The sequence below is a fragment of the Neophocaena asiaeorientalis genome, unplaced genomic scaffold (assembly GCF_003031525.2).
Source record: "Neophocaena asiaeorientalis asiaeorientalis breed wild unplaced genomic scaffold, Neophocaena_asiaeorientalis_V1.1 scaffold92, whole genome shotgun sequence".
In the NCBI taxonomy this organism is placed as follows: domain Eukaryota; kingdom Metazoa; phylum Chordata; class Mammalia; order Artiodactyla; family Phocoenidae; genus Neophocaena; species Neophocaena asiaeorientalis.
This window is the reverse complement of record NW_020174057.1, coordinates 1,158,773-1,181,369: the sequence shown is the minus strand read 5'-3', so window position 1 is coordinate 1,181,369 and position 22,597 is coordinate 1,158,773. Positions and strand designations below refer to the sequence as shown.

Here is a 22,597-nt window from a genome sequence, read left to right as displayed (position 1 = left end):
CAAGCATTAGTACACATTAATGTCCAAAGGTTAAGGCTGAGTAAAATGCTCATGAATTTAGAATATAGTGATAATTAGGATAAAGCTGAAATACAAATGAATAAACATAGAGTAATTGTAACTACTAGACACCAAAATCATCCGCAGTTACAGACCTCAGGGTCCAAAAAGAGCGACCAGAATGGATCAGTTGCATGCACTTCATTCTTAAACTGCTGTCAAATATTACCCTAATTTCAATTCGACTGTTAAGCTTAGTCTTGGGGGATGGTCAACATAGCCTGTTCATTTTGAGCACAGGCTTGGGAGTCAGAAGGCTGAGACCCGGTCCCTGACCCTACGGTTTACTCTGACCTTGGTCAAATGACTAACCTCCCTAAACTCTGGTTTCTTAAACTGTGAAATGGAGATACTAATAATATCCTAAATTGTAAAGCTATAACGATGATTAAACGAAGTAAATGAGATTATGTTCCAAATGCTTAGAACAATGCCTGGCACATATTAATGATCATTATTAAGTGGTCGAAATGGAAAAAGTATAGTTTGGATTTGTGATCCTAAGTTTCTGGCACTCCTATTCGCTCTCTGCCCAGAACCTTCTCTCCTTTCTCATCTCATACGGCGATGAGCCAGAGAGCAAAAGTACCTCAGGAGCAACATTGCTTTCTGGACCGGGTTTTTTCTTCCTTTGCCCTCCAGGGGCCGCTGTGTTTTCCCGAGAGCGCGTGGGATGCCTGGTTGCCACGAGACCGTCGCCAGGCAACCACGTGTACACACACACTCTTGGTCAGGCCCGGGTCTGGTCAACATGGCGGCGCAAGGCACCTGTTCGACCTCTCTATCCAACGTGTCTCCCACATCTGTGTCGCAGCCAGGACCGCCGCCGACCCCGCCCCCGACCTCGACTGCGATCTCAAAGTTCCCCGTGGAGTCAAAGGCGAGCTCTCTCAGCCCACTGCCTCGCTCGACCTGCCGCGAGGACTTGTTGCCCCTCGCAGTGTTTTATGGGCCGCTGGACGCTAAAAACCCACTCCTGGCCTCCTGTGAGAAGGAGATCCAGGAGTTGCTAGGCTTTATGAAGAGAAAGACAGCTTTAGCTACAACGGAGGAACAGGAGCGTGAGTTCCACCGGCGTTGGTAAGCAGAGGCAGGGCTCTGGGGCGGGCGCTGTCTGGAGAAGGGCAACTCCCGGGGCCAAAGGAGGTGATGCTTTTGAGGATGCAGGTGGTGGTCCCGGGGCTGGGTCAGTGTTGCGGACTCAGAACTTGGCCAAAGGGCCCTGGAGATATAAACAAAGTTTAAGAAGTGGAGACTCATCGCTATTACAATCCTTAATTCCTGGTAAATGTATCTTGGCTTCCTGCTCGGGTCAGAATAAAAATCAACAAAGAAATGTTTCATAACTCGCCATTTCTGTTTCTGAGTGTCTTCTAATTGCTAATCCATGCCAATACATTTTTGGCTCACTCACAGTTTTCACAACTTTCCATGTTGTGGGTACACTTTTGTATATGGAGGAAAAGGAATAACTTTGAGGTAGCTCAGGTTCATGAAAAAGTTAATTCTTGATGCCATGAAGTATGTCATTCTGTGAACATTTGTACTTTATTCCTTTTTATATTGTTACTAGGATCACAGTGACTTTCTTGATTTTGTGACTCATTTTGCATGTTTGCCTTTTTTTGGATTCTATCACCATGTTGTTATCTTGAACTGCAGATTACCTGTTTTTAAGGTTCTTTCCTGTTTGTGTTACCATCTTTCTTTCCCAGTCAAAACACACTGCAAACTGAACAGCCAGAAGTGTAGACAAGTGGCAAAGAATACCAGAATAGCCAATAGCTTCATCTTATATTTTTCATCCATGTATTTAATATGAAGAAATAGTTTTAACTTATGTTTATTATTCATTCATGCTTTTAACTACATATTTATTGAGCACCTCCTAAATATCAGGTTCTATTCCAGGAACTAGGAAAACATCAAGTTAATAGATATACAAATTCATAGCCTCATGGAGCATGTATTTTTGTGACTACAGACAGCCACTAAACCAATATGTAAGGAAATTATTTTACAAGGAGATAAACGCTAGGGAGAAAACTAGAGCAGGGAGGAAGATGAGGATATCAGATGGGTGTTATAATTTAAAGTGGGATGGCAGGGAGCATGGTCAAGGAAAGTCAGGAAAAGTGACCTTTGAGAAAGATGAGAAGATGTTATGGTAGTAAGTGATGAGGATTTCTGTAGAAAGAGTCGGCCACACAGGGAGAATGGCAAGTGTAAAGGTCCTGGGGTGGGACTGTGACTGTGGGAAGGACAGGTTTCGGGCAGAAGTGAGGGAGATGAAGAGTTTAGTTTTTAGATATATTAAGATTGAGATGTAATTCACCATCCAGGTGGAGTTATTATGTAGGTAGTTGGACATTTGAGTCTGGAGGTCAGAGGAGAAGTACACTGGGATTCATCAGCATGTTGATGATATTTAAGCTTTGACATTTGATGGAATAGCTAAGGGCGTGAGCGTAGATGGAGAAGAGGAGGGTCCATGGACTTAACCCTGGGGCCCTCCAACATTGACAAGTTGGGAAGATAAGGAGAAACTGGCAGAGACTGAGAAGGAGTGGCTAAAGAGGTAGAGGAAAACCAGTAAGTGTGTGGTGTACTGGAAGCCAAGAAGAGAAAGTGTTTTAAGAAGGAAGGAATGATCAATCAGCTGTGGCAAATCATGCTGATGGGCCAAGTAAGATGAGAACCAAGAATTGACTAAGGAAAGCACATTACGTAGCTGAGCTACATATATTTATATTGAAAATGTTTCTGTTTTGGTGACTTAGATAGCAGTTTATCTTCCCATCTCCACTACCAACATTCCAGTTCAGACCATCACCAACTCAAATTTTCCCTGCAGCTACTTGAGTCTCAAATCTATCCTTCACATAGCAGTCAGGGTAACCTTTATAAATAAATCAACCACTCCCCTATCTAAAGACTTTTGTTTCCCTTTGCTTTTAGAATAAAATTAAGACTACTTCTGGTGTCTTCCAGGGTCTGAGGCTCTGGCCTTGCCTGCCTCTCTCATCTCAGCTCATCCCTCACTTCTGTCTCAGGACTTCATAGGGAAACAGATCCTTCTGTTTCTCACCCCAGGGACTTTATACTTGATGCCTCCTTTGTCTGAAATGTTCTTTTTTTAACTTTTCAAATATCTGCCTCCTTCTCTTCTTTCAGGTCTTAGCTCAGTTGTTACCTCCTTAGAGTGGCCTTTCATATCAAATGCAGGTTCACCCATCAATTTATACTTGTATTTATTTCTTTTCTTGTGTACTGTCTATCTCCCTGATTAGAATGTGTAAGCTCCCTGATGACGATGAGCCTCTTTTTCATTGCTCTAACACCTACCCTGAGGGTTGGGAGATAGTGAACATTCAGTGAATATTTGGCATTGAAAGAATTCAAGAACTATCCTTGCATTCTCAATAATTGTAGACCTGGGTCAACTGGTAAGTACAGTATCTGCCCCATCTTTAAACAGAGAGTCACAAACATTAAGGATTGACATGGACCTTTGCCATCTAACCTCTCACATATTTAGCGATTTATTTACAGAATAATTTTTTATTGAGTGCCTATTATATGCCAGGGCCTGCACTAGTCATGGGTTATACAGTGATAAACAAAATAGATATGGGAATCTGTGCTCATAGAGAGAGGGAGATAGGCTTTTAATGAGTCACTAAGTCAACACACAAACAAGGGCTATGAAGAAGCTACTGAGAGCTTATATGTGCCAGGTATTACACTAAGTGCTGGGGATACAGCAATGAACCAGACAAAAATCCCTGCTCTCTTGGTGCTTATATTCTAGAGGGGTAAATAGACAATAAACATATAAAAGAAGTAATTTTATGGTGACCTAGAAAATGATAAATTCTAGGGAGAAAAAGAGAGGAAGGGTTATGGAGTGGGAGACAGGAGGTTGCAATTTTCGATAAGGTGGTTGGAGTAGATAACACTTGAGCACAGGCTTAACGGCAACACAGTGGAGACCTGCCTTCAAAGGAATGGTGAGGGAGGTGACATTAAGCTGAGATTAGAAGGATGCTGGCAGTCGGGCTTCCCTGGTGGCGCAGTGGTTAAGAATCTGCCTGCCAATGCAGGGGACATGGGTTCGAGCCCTGGTCCAGGAAGATCCCATATGCCACGGAGCAACTAAGCTCGTGTGCCACAACTACTGAGCCTGTGCTCTAAAGCCCACAAGCCACAACTGCTGAGCCCGCATGCCACAACTGCTGAAGCCCGAGCACCTTGAGCCTGTGCTCTGCAACGAGGAGCCACCGCAATGAGAAGCCCTCGCACCGCAATGAAGAGTAGCCCCTGCTCGCCACAACTAGAGAAAGCCCGCGCCTGGCAGTCAACCAACAAGGAGAGAGGATAAACAGAGGGAACAAGCATGTGGGACGATCTTGGCAGGAAAGAGTCGGGGGCCTTTGGAGGAATGGACAGAGGCCTGTCTAGCACAGTGTGGAGAGTGTGGGTGCAGTGGTATGAGATGAGATTAGAGGAGTAGGTAGGGCTGTGGAAGGTTTTAGAGGCCATTTATAGAGTCTGCATTTATTCCAAATGGAACGGGAGACCATTGCCTAGTTTTTGGCAAAGAAGTAACCTTATGTGATTTTTGTTTTAAAATATTTTGGTGACTTTGTCCAAATGGGGCAATGATGGCAATGTGGAGACCAGTCAGGAGTACAGGAGGTAGGAGTTGCTTTTATAACATATTTGACAGATGGTTATTTTTCAAAATCCAAAATTGTTCCTTTTTATAACTATAGGAACTTCTGTAAGCATAAAAATTCATTTTATCTAAAATATAGATTTTTTTTTTTTTTTTTTTTTGCGGTATACGGGCCTCTCACTGTTGTGGCCTCTCCTGCTGCGGAGCACAGACTCCGGACGCACAGGCCCAGCGGCCATGGCTCATGGGCCCAGCCGCTCCATGGCATGTGGGATCCTCCCGGACTGGGGCACGAGCCCGCGTCCCCTGCATCGGCAGGCAGACTCCCAACCACTGCACCACCAGGGAAGCCCCTAAAATATAGATTTTGATCATATTAGCAATGTCCTTAAATTTAGAGTGTGATATATTTTAAAGGTATGCTTTTGTTATAAGCACATAAAACTTTGATATTCTGTTTATACAGTTATGATTTTTGTTTTAGAAAATTCTAAGTATCCAACAGCAACTATAAGCAAATAGCAAACCAAAATATATTAACATTCTTTTCTTAAATGATGTACATTACATAGTATGTATTATATTTTCCGTATTTAATTATTATGTAAGCCATTCCCAATGAGCAGTCTTAACTTGAACTTATGGTACACTTAAAAAAAAAATTCTCTTATTATATAACCTTGATTGATTTAACGAAGCTGGTATTTTTCTTTTATGAGTAACAAACCTACTCATCATTATCTCATCTGTAAGGTTTGGAAGAATTAACTCTTTCATCTACATAATTTAAGAATTCTATCAAGACTTGGTGAATTTCTTGGATTCATTATATTTATTCTAATACTATAGCATTTCATGAAGCAGCAAATGAATATGAAAAGGGTAAAACAAACAAACAAACAAAGCAAAACACATGTACCTTTTTAAACTTCTAGGGCTGTATTTGCCACACTCTTTATTTGGCATGGTTATTTACTACATGGTACATGTATATATTTTCCTACCCCTAAATATTATTAATCAGTCCATGAAGGTAGGAGTACCCTGTACCCCCTCTTCCCTTGTCACTCAGTCATTATCATTTAATTACCTGAATGAATTAATTGACATGTTTTTGTTGAGGTTGTTCCATTAATACCTCAACATGTACATGGTAAATATTGATACTAGAGCCATCTTCAGTCCTTAAGTTTAGCTTCCTGTCTGTATTAGTCAGCTTGGGCTACTAATTACTAACTAGAAATTACTAATTAGTCATTTTGGGCTGCCATAACAAAATACCATAGACTGGGTGGCTTAAGCAACAGAAATTTGTTTTCTCACAGATCTGGAGGCTAAAAGTCCCAGACAAGGGTCTGGCAGAATCAGTTTCTGGTGAGAGCTCTCTTCCTGGCTTGCAGATGTCCACTTTGTTCTCATATAGCCTTTCCTCTGTGCAAGCACAGAAAGGCAGAGACGGGGCTGTGGGGGGGAGGCGGTTAGAGAGACAGAGAGAGAGTTGTTAGGGAGAGAGAGAGAGAGAGAGAGAGAGAGAGAGAGAACAAGCTCTCTGGTGTCTCTTTTTAGAATGGATTAATCCCAGTGGACTAGGGCCCCACCCTTATGACCTCATTTAACCTTAATTACTTCCTTAGAGTCTCCCTCTCCAAATACAGCTACACTGTGGATTAGGGCTTCAACATATGAATTTTGAGGGGACGCACACATTCAGTCCATAACACCATTCTTTTCTAGAAATTTATGAGATAGGATTGGACGACTGCTAAGAGAAATTTGGATTTTTCCTAGAAGCATTAATAATTTCCGAGAGAGAGGGGGAAGGAGTAAATATTAACTAAATGAGTGAACAAAACAGGCAGTGATCTGCTACCCTTTGAATTCTGATCAGAAACCATGTAGGAAGCATAGCCCTAAACTGACCAGGTATTTGAACCCTGGAACTCTCTATAGAAAAGCAAAAAAAATAAGAACAAGGAATTATTTCCCCTAGTCGTTTATATTCATTCATTCATTCTTTCAACAAGTATGTATTGAGTACTGACATATACTAGACATTCACTACTCTTGGGGGCTGGGCAATGAATAATATACATGAGGTCCTTGCCCTCAGGGAGTTCATATTCCAGAGGACTGGAAGGCCCAGTAATATACTGGCTACGAGCATAGATGCACCCTGCCTCAGTTTCATCAACTGTATATTTTGGATACTAATATTACCCATCTCAGTTGTTATGAAAATGAAATGAAAAATATTCATGTTGGCAAAAGACCCAGAATAGGCAAAACAATACTGAAGAAGAACAAAGTTGGAGGACTGACACTACCTGACTTCAAGACTTACTATAAAGCTACACTAACCAAGACAGCGTGGTATGACAAAAGAATGGACAAATAGATCAAAAGCACAGAATAAAGAGCCCAGACTGACATAAATATAGTCAACTGGTCTTTCACAAAGGAGTAATGGCAATACAATGGAGCAAAGACAGTCTTTTTAACAATAGTGCTGGAACAACTGGACATGCACATGTGAAAAATTGAATCTAGACACAGACTTTTACACCCTTCCCCAAAATTAACTCAAAATGGATCACAAACCTAAATGTAAAATGCAATGCTGTAAAACTCCTAGAAGATAATGTAGGAGAAATCTAGATGACCGTGGGTTTGGCAATGACTTTTAAGATACAACACCAAAGGCATGATCCATGAAAGAAAGAAGTGATAAAATGGACTTCATTAAAATTAAAATTTTCTGCCCTGTGAAAGACACTGTCAAGCAAATGAAAGCCAAGCCACAGACTGGGAGAAAATACTTGCAAAAGACATATCTGACAGGACTACTATCCAAAATATACATAGAACTCTAGAAACTCAGCATTAGGAAAACAAACAACCTGATTTAAAAAATGAGCCAAAAACCTTAACAGACATCTACCCAAGGAAGACATACATATGGCAAATACATATATGAAAAGATGCTCTAAATCATATGTTATCAGAAAGATGCAAGTTAAAACAATGAGATACTACTACACACCTATTAGAATGACCAAAATCCAGAACAATGCTGACAAGGATGTGGGTCAATAGGAAAATTCTCATTCACTGCTGGTGGAAATGCAAAGAGGTACAGCCACTTTTGAAGACAGCTTGATGTTTTCTTACAAAACTGAACACACTCTTACCATATAATCCAGCAGTTGTGATCCTTGGTATTTACCCAAAGGAGCTGAAAACTTATGTCCATATGAAAATCTGCACATGGATGTTAATAGCAGCTTTACTCAAATTGCTAAGACTTGGATGCAAACAAGATGTCTCTCAGTAAGTAAACTGATAAACTGTGGTATATACAGACAATGGAATATTATTCAATGCTAAAAGAAAATGAGCTATCAGGCCATGGAAAAAACATGGGTGAATCTTACATGCAGATTACTAAGTGAAAGAAGCCAATCGGAAAATGCTACATATATATGATTCCAACTATATGACATTTTGAAAAAGGCAAAACTATGGAGAGAGTAAAAAGTTCAATGGTTGCCTGGGGTTAGTGGGGAGGGAGTGATGAACAGGCAGAGCACAGACGATTTTTAGGGCAGTGAAACTACTCTGTATGATACAATGGTGGATACGTGTCATTATACATTTGTCCAAACCCATAGAATGGACAACACCAAGGATATACACTAATGTAAACTATGGACAGTGGGTGATAATGATGTGTCAGTGTAGGTTCATTAATTGTAACAAATGTACCACTTTGGTGGGTGATGTTGATAATGTAGGAGGCTGTGCCCATGTGGGAGATGGGGGTATACAGGGAATCTCTATACTTTCTGCTCAGTTTTTCTGTGGAGTTAGAACTACTCTAAAAAATAAAGTCAATTAAAAAAAATGCATACAAAGAGTATAGTCCCAATGTTCATAGCAGCAGTATTTATAATAGCTAAGATATGGAAACAACCTGTGTCCTTCAACAGATGAATGGATAAAGAAGATGTGATACACACACACACACACATGCGCGCACACACACAATGGAATATTACTCAGCCATAACAAAGAATAAAATCTTGCCATTTGCAACAACATGGATAGACTTGGAGGGCATTATGCTAGGTGAAAGAAGTCAGACAGAGAATGACGAATACTGTATGATATCACTTATATGTGGAATCTAAAAAATACAACAAACTAGTGAATATAACAAAAAAGAAACAGACTCCCAGACATAGAGAACAAACTAGTGGTTTGTTCTAGAAGCGGGGAGGGAAAAGATGGAGGTAGGGGATTAAGAGGTACAAACTACTATGTATAAAATAAATAAGCTACAAGGATATATTGTAGAGCACAGGAAATATAGTCAATATTTGATAATAACTATAAATGGAGTATAGCCTTTAAAAATTGTGAATCACTATGTTGTACATCTAAAACTTACATAATATTATAAATAAACTATACCCCAATAAAAAATAGTAAAATTAAAAAAATAAAATCATTAAAAATGCATATAAAGAACTATCAGTGCTTGGTATAAAGGAAACAATACTTTTAACCATAATTACGTTTATTGATAATTAGACATTAACAATAAAACACATTAAAAAGACCATGGACTTCCCTGGTGGCACAGTGGTTAAGAATCCGCCTGCCAACGCAGGGTACATGGGTTCAAGCCGTGGTCTGGGAAGATCCCACATGCCGCGGAGCAACTAAGCCTGTGCACCACAACTACTGAGCCTGCGCTCTAGAGCCCACGAACCACAACTACTGAGCCTGCATGCCACAACTATTGAAGCCCGGGCGCCTAGAGCCCCTGCTCCACAACGAGAAGCCACTGCAATGAGAAGCCCACGCACCACAACGAAGAGCAGCCCCCAATCCCTGCTCGCCGCAACTAGAGAAAGCCTGTGCTAAGCAAGGAAGACCCAACGCACCCAAAATAAATAAATTTATAAAAAATCCCACCTGAATACCTAAAAAAAAAGAGCACAAGGTAAGCTTTTAAGGATTGATTGCTAATTTAGGTTTCCTGCTGACTTTGAGGATATCATTTTACTTTATAATTTTTACAGTGCCACCTCTTTGTTTAATATCTGGACAAAATACGCCCCCCGGCTGCCAGCTGCCTATTACAACGAAAAGCTTCTGAAGGTTGGAGATAGACTTTGTGAAATGAAAGTAAGTACCTCCGGAGTAGAAAGAGCCCAAGTGAAACTCATTTGGCTAATTATTATCCTTTTGATACCATTCCTATTTTACATGATTTGATTTTTTTCTTAGAAATATATAAGGGAATACATACAAATTTTAATGAGGCACAGTAACCAGTGTTCACTCTAAAATTTTGTGGTTGGGATTCTCCAGAGCTGAGAGAGTCCTGAACAGAAAGATGGTTGGCGGAGCATAAGCACAGCCCCTAGTTAACAGAGGGTGTGGTAGGCGCCCGACAGGAAATGCTGAGTCATCATGTTCCTACCTTACACAAAGGAGCCCAGACACCACTTCCTGTTGTTTTTCACATGGCTGGCCTTGCCCAGCAGACAGCTCTCAGCGCTCCTGGCCTTGCTGCTATGTTGCTTGCTTCCGGGTGCCTTGTTTTAATGACTTTCAGCTCCTTTACATTTTGCTGTACGTATCAGTAATTACAGCGGTCATTCCATACATACCCTGTTTCTTGCTCAGTGTTGTATTCCAACCGAGTTTGTGCCCTTTTTCTAGTTCTATATCAATGCGGAAGTATTGGATTGCTGTGGATTCATGGACTTAGTTTGGTAAGACCACACCATGGCTGGGTTTTCAGTGAACGAAAATGTAAATTTTCCCCCTAAGGTCTGGCACAGGCCCAAATTATTTCAAATTAAATATGAGCCTTTGGCACACGTGGGATCCTTGGACCAAGAGTTATTTTATACAAAGTGATTTTACGCCAGACACCAGCAGTATTCAGTTTGTTATCGAGCCAGGTCCATTTTCCCCATGCAGAGAAAGCCAAATGCTGAGCCGCTGAGGTTTGCAGCAGAGTTTATTCACAAGGCAGCCAAGCGAAGAACGAGTCTCAGATCCGCCTCCCCTAAGGCGAGGGAGTTGGGATATTTACGAGATATAAGCAGAGTGGTTTTAGGCACGGGGAAAGATTACTGCCGGTAGGGAAAATGGTGAGGTAGTCGGTGTTCTGCGCAGGTGCATCTGGGCTACGTGCTTCTGTGTATTCAAAATGGAGGCGTTTAGCAGGACCGGAGGGCGGAGTTTTCCAGCCTCTGACGTCAAAAGGCCATTCAAGGGACACCTGCGCAGGCCCAGTTTTAGGGTCGGTGGTCCCAACCAGCCCCAGCCGGCTTGCCGTGGGCAAGAGCTGACTTCAAGTTCCTGTGACACGGCTGAGCTGAGTGAAGCTGGGAAGTTATGTAATTTAAGAGAGGAAAACAGAAAGAGGGAAAAACAAAACTACAGCGGGCTTAATCAGTGTAGGTAGTTCACAAATTTCTTTCTTTCCTTCCTTTCCAAGCCGTTCCCTTATCTGTTCTGTAAGACAAGCTTACGAATTTCTATTTGTCATGAGCTTCTGTTAACTCCGTGGGGGCAGTTTCAAGTCTCCTCAATCTACAGTTTCTCAGCTTCATTTCCCTCCTCCATTCTATTTTCTGGACTTGAATCTTTTTGGTCTGGGAGGGAAAGTTACCAAATAGAGGCTAAGATGTGGAGGAACTTTCATAAGGAAGCACTAAGGTATATTTTCTGCTGCCGAAATTAGAGAATCATCTTAGCTCCATGTAATTGGACCATACGGAATTTGGAAAACCACAGAAAAAAGCCCCAGGTGAGATCCAACTTGTAAGCTACATTCATGTGAAGTGGAATAATAGTTTTGACCAGAATTAGAGGCGTGCCCCCCATATTTTTTATGCTTCTTCTCAACATAATAAGAAGCTGGTGATACACAGCCCAGTTTGGGGTGGTTTGAGGAGTATCCAGGTGGGTGGAGGGAAGAAGAAGGAGCATTTTACAGGTTGATAAAGCAAGTTGATGTTGGATAGTGGCTAAGGATTCAGAATATTTCAGGTAAGATATTTACAAATTTACTTAGAGGAACAAAGAAAAGGTTTTAACTACTTTTCAGTGATGGGAAAGTGGGCCGGTAAAGGTATTTGTAATCCTGGAAACAAACTTGTGTGGTTACTTTTGTTTCTAGAATCTCGTTTTATTTTAGTTACAGTAGAACTCATCTTGTTGGACCACGCTTGTTTTGAACCTAGATTTGAATTCATTATGTGAATCAAGTTAGAGCGAAAAGATTCAGAATTAATCAGTGAGCAAGTTACAAACAAGTCAATAGAAATAGAAACAAAACAGCATTTGACTGTGGTGCCTCCTGAGGGGCGAGGTCACCCAATAGGCAGTTCACACCCAGGGCAGCGGCTTTTCCTGGAAACACAGTTGCAGGGGAGGAAGCAGAGAAAGGGTTGCAGCTGAGTCATATGTAAAACCCTGCTCACATCCACCGCCCTGAAACTCTCCAGGTCAACTGTGCCCCGTGGGCTTCAGAAATGAGGCATCTGACTTTGTAATTGGAATGTAAGCATGAATTAGAACTAACAAGAATCATAGCAGCTTAGACTTCTTTGATTCATCCTGATATAATTTAAGAGACCGTCGACAGATGAGCCAGCTCATCCCCTGCATTTTTCTCTTCTCCTTTCTTTCCTTCCTTTTTTCTCCCTCCCTTCTTTTCTTCCTCCTTCCCCTTTTGTCCCTCCCTTTCTGCCCTCTCCTACTCATTCTTTCTTTTTTGGAGCTTAGGAAGTATCAGAGAAGCAGGGCTGGTTATACAACTCCTCTACCTCTCTCACTGAGTTTGTGGGTTACCATGATCTGTTGAGGTTAAACCTTTGGTTTTTGAGTATATCCAGGTTATTACCACACACAGTGCCCTGGTGAATATTCCCATCTTTGAGGTCATGATGGTCTCATCTCATAATTGGCTTGTTGTGAGGAGAATTAAATGAAATAATGCACACGCGTTGCCAAGCACAATGTCTGTTAAGTTTGGAAATAGTAGTGATAATGGTGTCATGGTGATAGTAATAGCAGTAATAGTAATAATCAACATTGACACTATTAAGAATAATATGAATGTTACCTAATTTTAATAATGATAAGCAAAAGGATATTTTGAAACCTTCATCAAGTCCTCTTTTTATTTCAGGAATATAAATTGGCCCTTTTACAGTGCTATGGGAGATATCTTCAGCAGTTCAGCATCAACTTTGACGAGAATAAAGCAGATGTGAACCAATTCAAAAGCGTCTTTTTTCCAAAAGGCTTTGAAGACAAAAGTGCTGTGCATACGGTAAGATGAAAGCAGTAGCTAAAATAGCTACCATTTATGATTATGCAATAGTCTGTCCTTTACTTGACAGCTTCTAAATGTCTTTCATTTGCTTAGCATGGTATTTACTTGTGTGCTGTAAGTTACTTAATAAATATTTTCTGTGCTGGATGAGAAAGTGCACTTATTAAATTTTGTAAAGATGCTTTGGAGATTGTGTCACTATAATCACTTATTCATCCAGGAGACAGTATTTATTATTATTATTATAACTAGTATTGGTAGAATGCTTTTAGTCTACAAAGTACTTTAGAAAACATTGGATCCTCACAATAACTCTATGAGTTAGATACTGTTATTATCCCTATTGTACAAGAGACAAAACGAAAGCTAATCACACAGTATAATAAGTAGTGGCTCTGGAGAGGAAACAGATCTTTGGATACAAAAGAAATTTTATGCTTTTTTCTACTATACCAGTATTATTATGTTGATTGCTACCAGTGAGTCACTGGTAGAGCAGTTACCATGTGCTAGGTAGTCTTCTAAATGCATCATATGAATTGTTATCTTGCAGCCTCATTGCAGTCCTAAGAGACGGGTACTATTATGCCTCTTTTACAGATGAAGAAACTGAGGCTTATTGGAGCGTGAGAAATCCAGCCCTCTTAAAGCAGTGGGCAGAGCTGGTGTTTGAACCCTAATCAGTCTGACTGCAAGGCTATGTTATTCCAAATTTATTTTACTTATTTGTTTATTTATTTTTTTTGCGGTACGCGGGCCTCTCACTGTTGTGGCCTCTCCCGTTGCCGAGCCCAGGCTCCGGACGCGCAGGCTCAGCGGCCACGGCTCACAGGCCCAGCCGCTCCGCGGCATGTGGGATCTTCCTGGACCGGGGCACGAACCCGTGTCCCCTGCATCGGCAGGCGGACTCTCAACCACTGCGCCACCAGGGAAGCCCTGTTATTCCAAATTTAATGATTATTCTAGGCCTTGGAAACAACATGTGGTTTAATAAGCAGAAAAGATCAAGCATCGTTGAAGGCACGTTCAGTTTGCCTGTGACGTAGGTGTGTGAATGAGGACACTGTGCAATGTGAGTGGGTGCCTAAATTGTATGGCGGGGGCGGGTGGGCATCCTGATACCAACAAATAATTCTTGGGACACCAGGTGGATGTCCTACAGTTCAACTCTATTCTGACTGTCTACCCAGAGACAGTGTCAGATCCCACAGGTTAAGGGATCAGTCTTACAAACCGCCCCCTCCCACTTCAGATGCCAGTTGCAAGCTCAGGTCATTACCTGTAATTCTGACTGACTGGCTATAAATCAGAGGTTCCCGCGACCCCCTCCTTGGGCCGGATAATTTGCTGCAGTGGTTCACAGAACTCGTGGAAACATTTTACTTACTAGATTACAGGTTTATTATAAAAGGATATAATATAACTCAGCAACAGCCAGAGGGAAGAGATACATAGAGCAAGGCGTGGGGAAAGGGTGCCGGGCTTCAGTGGTCTCTGCAGACACAGCACTCTCCCAGCACCTCCACCTGTTCATCACCCTGGAAGCTTCCCAAGCCCCATCCTTTTGGGTTTTTATGGACGATTTCATAGCATAGGCATGATTGATTGAATCATTGGCCATTGGTGATAGATTCAACTTCCAGCCCCTCCCCCCTTCCCTGGAGGTCAGGGGCTGGGACTGAAAGTGCTAAACCTCTAATCACATGGTTGGCTCCACAGGCAGCTAACCTCCATCCTTAGGCACTTTACAAAAGTACCTCATGAACACAGCAGAACGTATCTTTGTCACTCTTAACACTTAGGAAATTCCAAGGGTTTTCGGAGAGCTAGGAACTGTGGATGAAGACCAGATACGTATGAGAAATATATTTTGGCCAACTGAATGACCAAATCCATATTTCTTATACACTGTAATATCTCAGTGCCCCATTGGGAAGAGTGCTGAATGAAAAGTTTGAATTTTTAAGGCCCCTCCTGTATCACCCTGACCCAGGCTTCCGTATCTCTCTCTGACACTGTTGAATTATTCTGCTTCCATTTCCACTCAGCCTCCCTAGCTGTGAATCCAACTACATGGTGGCTAGAAATAGCTTACATGTATACAAGCACGAAGTCTGCCTGGTAGAGTAAGGCTCATTTGTGTTACCAGGACTCTCCACTCCCAGTAGTACTGATGATTCTCTAGCCAAAATCTCTCTTCCGAACTCTATCCAGTTAACATCATAAAGATCTCACACTCGTCGTGTCCAAAACTGAACTCATCTTTTTTTCTTCCATAATTGGCTCCAGCCAGTAACCCAAGCAGGAAACTGTTGCAGACCACTCTGCTCTTTTACCTCCCACTTCTTTTTTTTTTTTTTTAACATCTTTATTGGAGTATAATTGCTTTACAATGGTGTGTTAGTTTCTGCTGTATAATAAAGTGAATCAGCTATACATAAACATATATTCCCATATCTCTTCCCTCTTGTGTCTGCCTCACCCTCCCTGTCCCACCCCTCTAGGTGGACGCAAAGCACCGAGCTGATCTCCCTATGCTATGTGGCTACTTCCCACTAGCTATCTATTTCACATTAGGTAGTGTATATATATCCATGCCACTCTCTCACTTCGTCCCAGCTTACCCTTCCCCCTTCCGTGTCCTCAAGTCCATTCTCTACGTCTGCATCTTTATTCTTGTCCTGCCCCTAGGTTCTTCAGAACATTTTTTTTTTTTTAGATTCCACGTATATGTGTTACCATATGGTATTTGTTTGTCTCTTTCTGACTTACTTCACTCTGTATGACAGTCTCTAGGTCCATCCACCATACTACAAATAATTTAGTTTCTTTTTATGGCTGAGTAATATTCCATTGTATATATGTGCCACATCTTCTTTATCCATTCATCTGTCAGTGGACACTTAGGTTGCTTCCATGTCCTGGCTGTTGTAAATAGAGCTGCAATGAACATTGTGGTACATGACTCTTCTTGAATTATGGTTTCTCAGGACAACCTCACAGGCCTTTGATCTCTCCTAGCTCCTGCATGTAGCTTTGTCCTCCATCTGCTTTGCATCTTTCACACTTTTGTCAGAATTAATTTCTAAAGTGTAAATCAAATAATTGTACTCCATTGCTCTTTGGATTTGCCCTTTTGCTGTAGTCCATATTCCTTGCAATGGTGTGGAAGCTCTCCATGTCCTGACCATGGACCACCTCTATAGCCTAATTTATCTTAAACCTTCTCATCCAACTTTAAAAAAGACTTTCAAATCAGTGACCACAGCAGGCACCTCAAGCACTCCTAACACTGTGTGTGCCTGGAACACTTTTCCCTCTGTCAAGAGCCTTGTCTTCCTCATCTTTGACTCCCTGTTGCTTAGCGTGTGGCAAACAGAGGTGGTCAGCAAACATTTGCTGAAGGAATTGTGTAAATGGTAATAATTACATCTGAATTAATATGTTAACATGCCATTGTGGGGCTTTACAAAAATTGATTCAATTCTATATTCTTGGAAGTAGGATTTTGTACTTTTTTTTTGCTCTTGAAAATTTTTTTGACTAAGGAAAGATGATCTTAACTAAATGAATGCTTTGAAGAAACCTATTTTACCATGTTTCTTTCCATATGTTAGTCCAATAAGGCTGCTGTAACAAAAATCCAGAGATTGGATGGCTTAAACAACATTTATTGCTCACAGTTCTGGAGACTGGGAAATGCATGATCAGGGTGCTGGAAAATTCAGTGTCTGATAAGGGCCTGATTCCCCCTGTGTCCCCATAAGACAGACGGCGAGGTTGCAACATATAAATTTTGGGAGGACACAAACATTCAGTCTATTAACCTCTACTAATTTATTGAATCAATTAAGAAGAATCATTTCCATTTAGTTTTGTACACTTTAAGAAGTGCTTTCCTAAGTTGCATAAACGTTATTTATATTCTTTTTCTTTTCCTCATGTGTTTCAGTTTCATGCTTTAAGTGGCAGAAATATTTGCAACTACCAGCTGGTCTGTGACAGTGACGTGAACCTGCAGAATAAAGAATCTGTGGCCCAGTGTCTGCACATCTTGTCCTCCTTAAGGCTCATCATGCAGGTGGCTTTGCCACAGGAGCAACTTTGCTGGATTATATTCAATGGTATATGTCAGTGTCTTTTATTTTTCATTGTGTCTTTCAGAAAGGTATTTAAATACTAAGTTTGACGGTGACTTGATTACCTTGTGATTTAAAACATGTTCATTTCCTCTTAGGGGCAAGACGGGAATAAAGATGCAGACCTACTAGAGAATGGACTTGAGGATATGGGGAGGGGGAAGGGTAAGCTGGGACAAAGTGAGAGAGTGGCATGGACATATATACACTACCAAACGTAAAATAGATAGCTAGTGGGAAGCAGCTGCATAGCACAGGGAGATCAGCTCGGTGCTTTGTGACCATCTAGAGGGGTGGGATAGGGAGGGTGGGAGGGGGGAGGCAGACGCAAGAGGGAAGAGATATGGGGACATATGTATATGTATAACTGATTCACTTTGTTATAAAGCAGAAACTAACACACCATTATAAAGCAATTTAATAAAGATGTTATTTCCTAATAGGATACTTGCGGGCTTTTTTACATTTTTATTATATTTCAGTTTGTCCTTATGAGCAGGGACTTATACAGCGTGTCTGTGGGTTTTCTGCTCAAGGGAGGGTCAGAGGCTGTGGGGATAATCAGTTTCACATATATACAAAATAGGGACCACAGTTAGTAAGTAAATATAAATGGGGAAGGATCGGAGGACAGGTTAGATTGTTTCTAAGCATCATCCATTTATTGGTCCTCTCCATGAATACTTTGGCCAATGACCAGGGCTTCCTATGCATCAGCCTTCTTGTCCTACTTGATTTTGAGTGAGGAGCTCTGAGAACGTGCATGTATGTATGTGTATAGTGTATTTACGTACATATATATGCATTGTACAGATACACATATGTACATATATATGCATTATATATGTATTATATATGTCTCATGAAACGAATCTTATCTATCAAAATGTAGCATTTGTTTTTTCCTTTTAAGACTTACAATTTAAATTCAACTAAAATTCTCTTTAAAGTTACAATTTGAAGTTACGATGAGTCGCCTGGTGAGTCGCCTACAGTATTGTTTTCTGGATAACATATTCCTGAAAGAAGAATAATGACAGTGTGTTCTGTGTGCCTAAGACCAGGGCAGAATAACCTGGAAGAAAACATATTGGATTTTCTCTCATCCATGGCAACTGACAGTACATTTCCTAGCCTTTTACTTCCTTGATCTCCCCAAATAATTTGACATTTTGATTGTAATTAGACCTTACATTTGCTACCAGAGATAAGGCTGACTCTGGAAGACATTTTTCAGTCCAGTGATTGTTAAGCTTTTGGGCCTCCTCATCCTCAGAGTTGCCACGGCTGTCTCTGCACCTGGATTGCTCACACATCTTGGCAGGGATTGAACAGGCAGAGCTTCTGTACTCAGGAAGGAGTGATAGGCCTGAGGGTTGGGCCCTGCCGTCAGGCTTTGCTTGAAAGGTGGAAATGATGCACCTGTCTGAAACCCTTTTCAGATCACACACAAAACCCCCCAATATTCTTAAAAAAAAAAGACTGAACGATTTCTGTATCTTCTACATGCTTTTTCTGGTGTGTGCTTTTTCCTTATACATATGACATCGTGTTCTAGATTTTATCCTGTTTCCTAAATAGTTTCCAGCTCAGCACTATGGTTTTAGAATCTAGCCGTGTTGCTATATGTAAACCTAGTTTGTTAACACTGCCTGCTGAATTGTATTTGGCAGATAGCTATGCACCCGTAGGGATGGGCACCTGGTTTGCCCTGCCTGTCTAACTGCGCAAATAATTCTGCAGTGAATATCCTTGCCTCTGTCCTTTTATAGACCTATGTGAGAGTTTTCTGGGACTTATGCCCAGGAGTGAGGTTCCTGGATTGTGGGAGTTATATATACTTAGTGTCATTAACTGCTGTTCCTGTTTTAGTTAATTCATCTCAAACTTATTAAGTGCCAGGCATTGTTCTAGATGCTAGGGATACAGTAGTGGACGACAGACAAAAACCCTGTTCTCATGCTTACATAATGCTTCAGGGAGATGATGAACAAGTCAAGACTAAGTGATGTATCAGATGGTGATGGTGCTATGGAGGAAAGTAAAGCCGAGAAAGGGGTTAGGGAGAGCACTGGCTGGGCTGGGGCTGGGCTGCAAGTTTATTTTATTTTTTAAAAAAGATTTATTTATTTTATTTTAATTTTTTTGGCTGCATTGGGTCTTCATTGCTGCGCACAGGCCTTCTCTAGTTGCGGTGAGTGGGGGCTACTCTTTGTGGTGGTGCGCGGGCTTCTCATTGCGGTGGCTTCTCTTGTTGTGGAGCACGGGCTCTAGGCACACGGGCTTCAGTAGTTGTGGCATGAGGACTCAGTAGTTGTGGCTGGCGGGCTCTAGAGCTCAGGCTCAGTAGTTGTGGTGCACAGGCTTAGTTGCTCCGCAGCATGTAGGATCTTCCCACACCAGGGCTCGAACCCATGTCCCCTGCATTGGCAGGCAGATTCTTAACCACTGCGCCACCAGGGACGTTCCGGGCTGCAGTTTTAAGTGGAGTGGTCATGGTAGGCCTCATCTGAGATGAGCTGCCCTTGGAGTAAACACCTGACTGAGACATCTGGGTGTTTGGGGGAAGGGCATTCCAACTGGGAGATTAACAAGTGCAAAGAGCTTGTAGTTTTAAAACTTTGGAATTTAAGTCACGAAAAAATTAATTGACCTGCAGTCAGTTTCTCAAAATACATTTGACCTTTCCAGTTAGACGTTAACACTCTTTTAATTGACTATTATACACACACACCCTTGTTTTTAAGATATTTAACCAGTCTTCGTTCTTTCACAAAATCTAACTGGGTAAATGAATGTTGGATAACATCTGACATCTCAACTAACCTGAACCCAACTCATTTGAACCCTCAAATAGTCAAGATTATTTTGGTGGTGGCTATCTTAGATGAAAAGGAGTCACGTGACAAGGCAATAAACTCTGTATTAGGGATTTGGTTAAAAATCAAACCAGCTTGCAAAGATAGCCTGAGAACGTAAAGGTTTAGTCTGTGCTCTGTTTTGTACCATGTACTCTCTCCATCGGGCTCCTGCCATGGAATCTGTGAGCCATGCCAAGATCCTGAACCATCAGAGAAGGATTCTGTTATAGTCAGGGTGCACTAGGGCTGCAAAGGTTAAAGGCACATCTTTGAAATACAGAGGGCCCTTGTTATTCTTGAGGGCGGTCTCCTGGGGCTTTCTGAAATCCCACAGGTCCCATTGCTGAATGTTTGGGCTTCTGGCTTACACCTGAATCACGTGTTTTGTGGAGAGTCATGTGTTTCCTATGCATATCCTTACTTGGTGACTTTTTTTTTTTTCCCTGAAAACACAGTTACACAGTTGGGTCAACAAAGCCAAGTCGAGATGAGAATGCGGAGCTTGAGCTCTTACTAGCTGAGTGGTTTTTTCCCCCAGTGGATCTTACATGAGATAAACAACTCTCTGTCATGGGAGCAGGCACACTAAGAATGTGGGGGACTTGTACTCTCTGTGAACTTTATGGTACTTTAAGTGTTTAAGATTCTGTTCAGTACTTTTTGGTCACTGATTTGTGTAATGTTTATTATGCTTGCAGATGTATTTTAATCAAGGGATGTGTGTTTTGGAGCAGATGCTGTTTTCTCAGAAGCTTTTAAAGTTTAAACGTGAACATAGGATTTGGAATTGAATTTTGGTGGTTATGAATTTTAGATGAGATATTTTATAGAAAATATTTAGATTGATTGTCATTATAATTACACGCCTTTTTAAAGCATGGTATTATACTATTTTTTGGGTTATGTTTATAGCCTGATAATGTCCTTTGTATACAGAAGGATATATGGTGATGTCATTCCCCACTCGTCCTCCAAATGCTGCCATAAAATAGTCTTCTGTCCTCATTTAATTAGTGGCTTGATTTTAAAACAAAATCATACTTGAATGATCTTAAATAGGAGCTGGAAATGGCGTTTTTCATTAGAGTGCTTATGGGACGTACCTTAATAATGGGGTAAATATTATATGAGACAGTGAATGAATATAATACAACCTTTTATGCATTATGAGTTTTAAATTATGAGTTTCCTTCTTGTGTATTGTGTGCCATCTGATTAAATGTGTATTCTAGTCTTATTTGGAGATAAATCTTCAGTTTTTCAACTGTGAGGAAACCATGGGAACCCATAACATTTTATGTGAATTAATAAAACCACAAAGTACATAAATTATGCTACTAAAATACTCTTTTGTTCAATATATTTCAAAACTTAAACTGCCTTTAAAATGAGACTAAAAGAGGTGCTTCCCTGGTGGTGCAGTGGTTGAGAGTCTGCCTGCCAATGCAGGGGACACGGGTTCGTGCCTCAGTCCGGGAAGATCCCACATGCCGTGGAGTGGCTGGGCCTGTGAGCCGTGGCTGCGGAGCCTGTGCATCTGGAGCCTGTGCTCCACAATGGGAGAGGCCAAAACAGTGAGAGGCCCGCGTACCGAAAAAAAAAAAAAGAGACTAAAAGATTCCTGTTTCAACATATATAAAATATGGTCATATTAGTTCTTTCAGTAATTTGGCTACAAGTTACAAAAAAGATTATAACTCTCTGGCCAGTATCAGATTTTCTGATGAGAAAATCACTTGTTTTGGGAGCTACCAACTTAAACTGCAGAAATTGGAATGTAAAATTTCATCATTTGACTGTAAAACATGTTAATCTTTTTCTCCATCTAGGTACCATTTACATTTACACCATTTGCAGAAAACTGATGATCGTAGGTCACTCTTCTAAGGTATGGAATTTACTGACAAAATATCTTCCCCTGTAATTCCTGGCTTTCTTAAGACTTTTGTTAGCATTGCATACTAAACAAAGAAAATTTGTGAATTATATAACAAAATTTAGTGAATTTACATAGGTTTACTGTTTTTAGTTTTCCTTTAATATGATCATGTAAAAATGTAGACAATAAAGTATTAATGAGAAGAAAGAATTTCTAAAATTGATAGGTATTTCTCCAGTGCCCTTCAGTCTCTCAAATTAGTCATAACTTGTCAATACGTTACTGAACATCCATCTGATAACTGTATCTCTAGGGAGGGTGGCCATCCATTCTAGCTTGCCCAAGACAGTCCTGTTTTATGCCTGTTGTCCTGGAGTAAGTATTAATAGTGCCTACTTTCACTTTTAAAAATGTGCTGGTTTGGGTGATAAACTATGGTTAGCCTGTTTATGTCTTGTTATGGAGCTTGGACTGCATTTTGCTTGAAGAGCTGGACTGTACTTATGGTCCAGACACTAGTTGGGTGAACAAACTCTTAAACTATATCCCAGTTTTGAGCTGACTTTGTTTTACAGTAAGATTCTCACTGACCAGTACTTACTGCTTGGTTTCAGCTCG

The 22,597-nt window shown here is 41.0% G+C and overlaps 1 protein-coding gene across 1 annotated transcript in view; it reads left to right on the top strand.

The window, feature by feature from the left end:
- The first annotated feature begins 806 nt into the window (after window positions 1-806).
- CFAP54 (cilia and flagella associated protein 54) overlaps window positions 807-22,597 on the top strand; it is a 288,982-nt gene continuing 267,191 nt past the window's right edge. Inside the window, exons 1-5 of the mRNA XM_024754400.1 lie at window positions 807-1,140; window positions 9,823-9,928; window positions 12,954-13,097; window positions 17,053-17,224; window positions 21,930-21,988. Of these exons, the coding sequence (XP_024610168.1) occupies window positions 812-1,140; window positions 9,823-9,928; window positions 12,954-13,097; window positions 17,053-17,224; window positions 21,930-21,988 (810 nt within the window). The 5' untranslated portion in view covers window positions 807-811. The remainder of the gene's footprint in view (window positions 1,141-9,822; window positions 9,929-12,953; window positions 13,098-17,052; window positions 17,225-21,929; window positions 21,989-22,597) is intronic.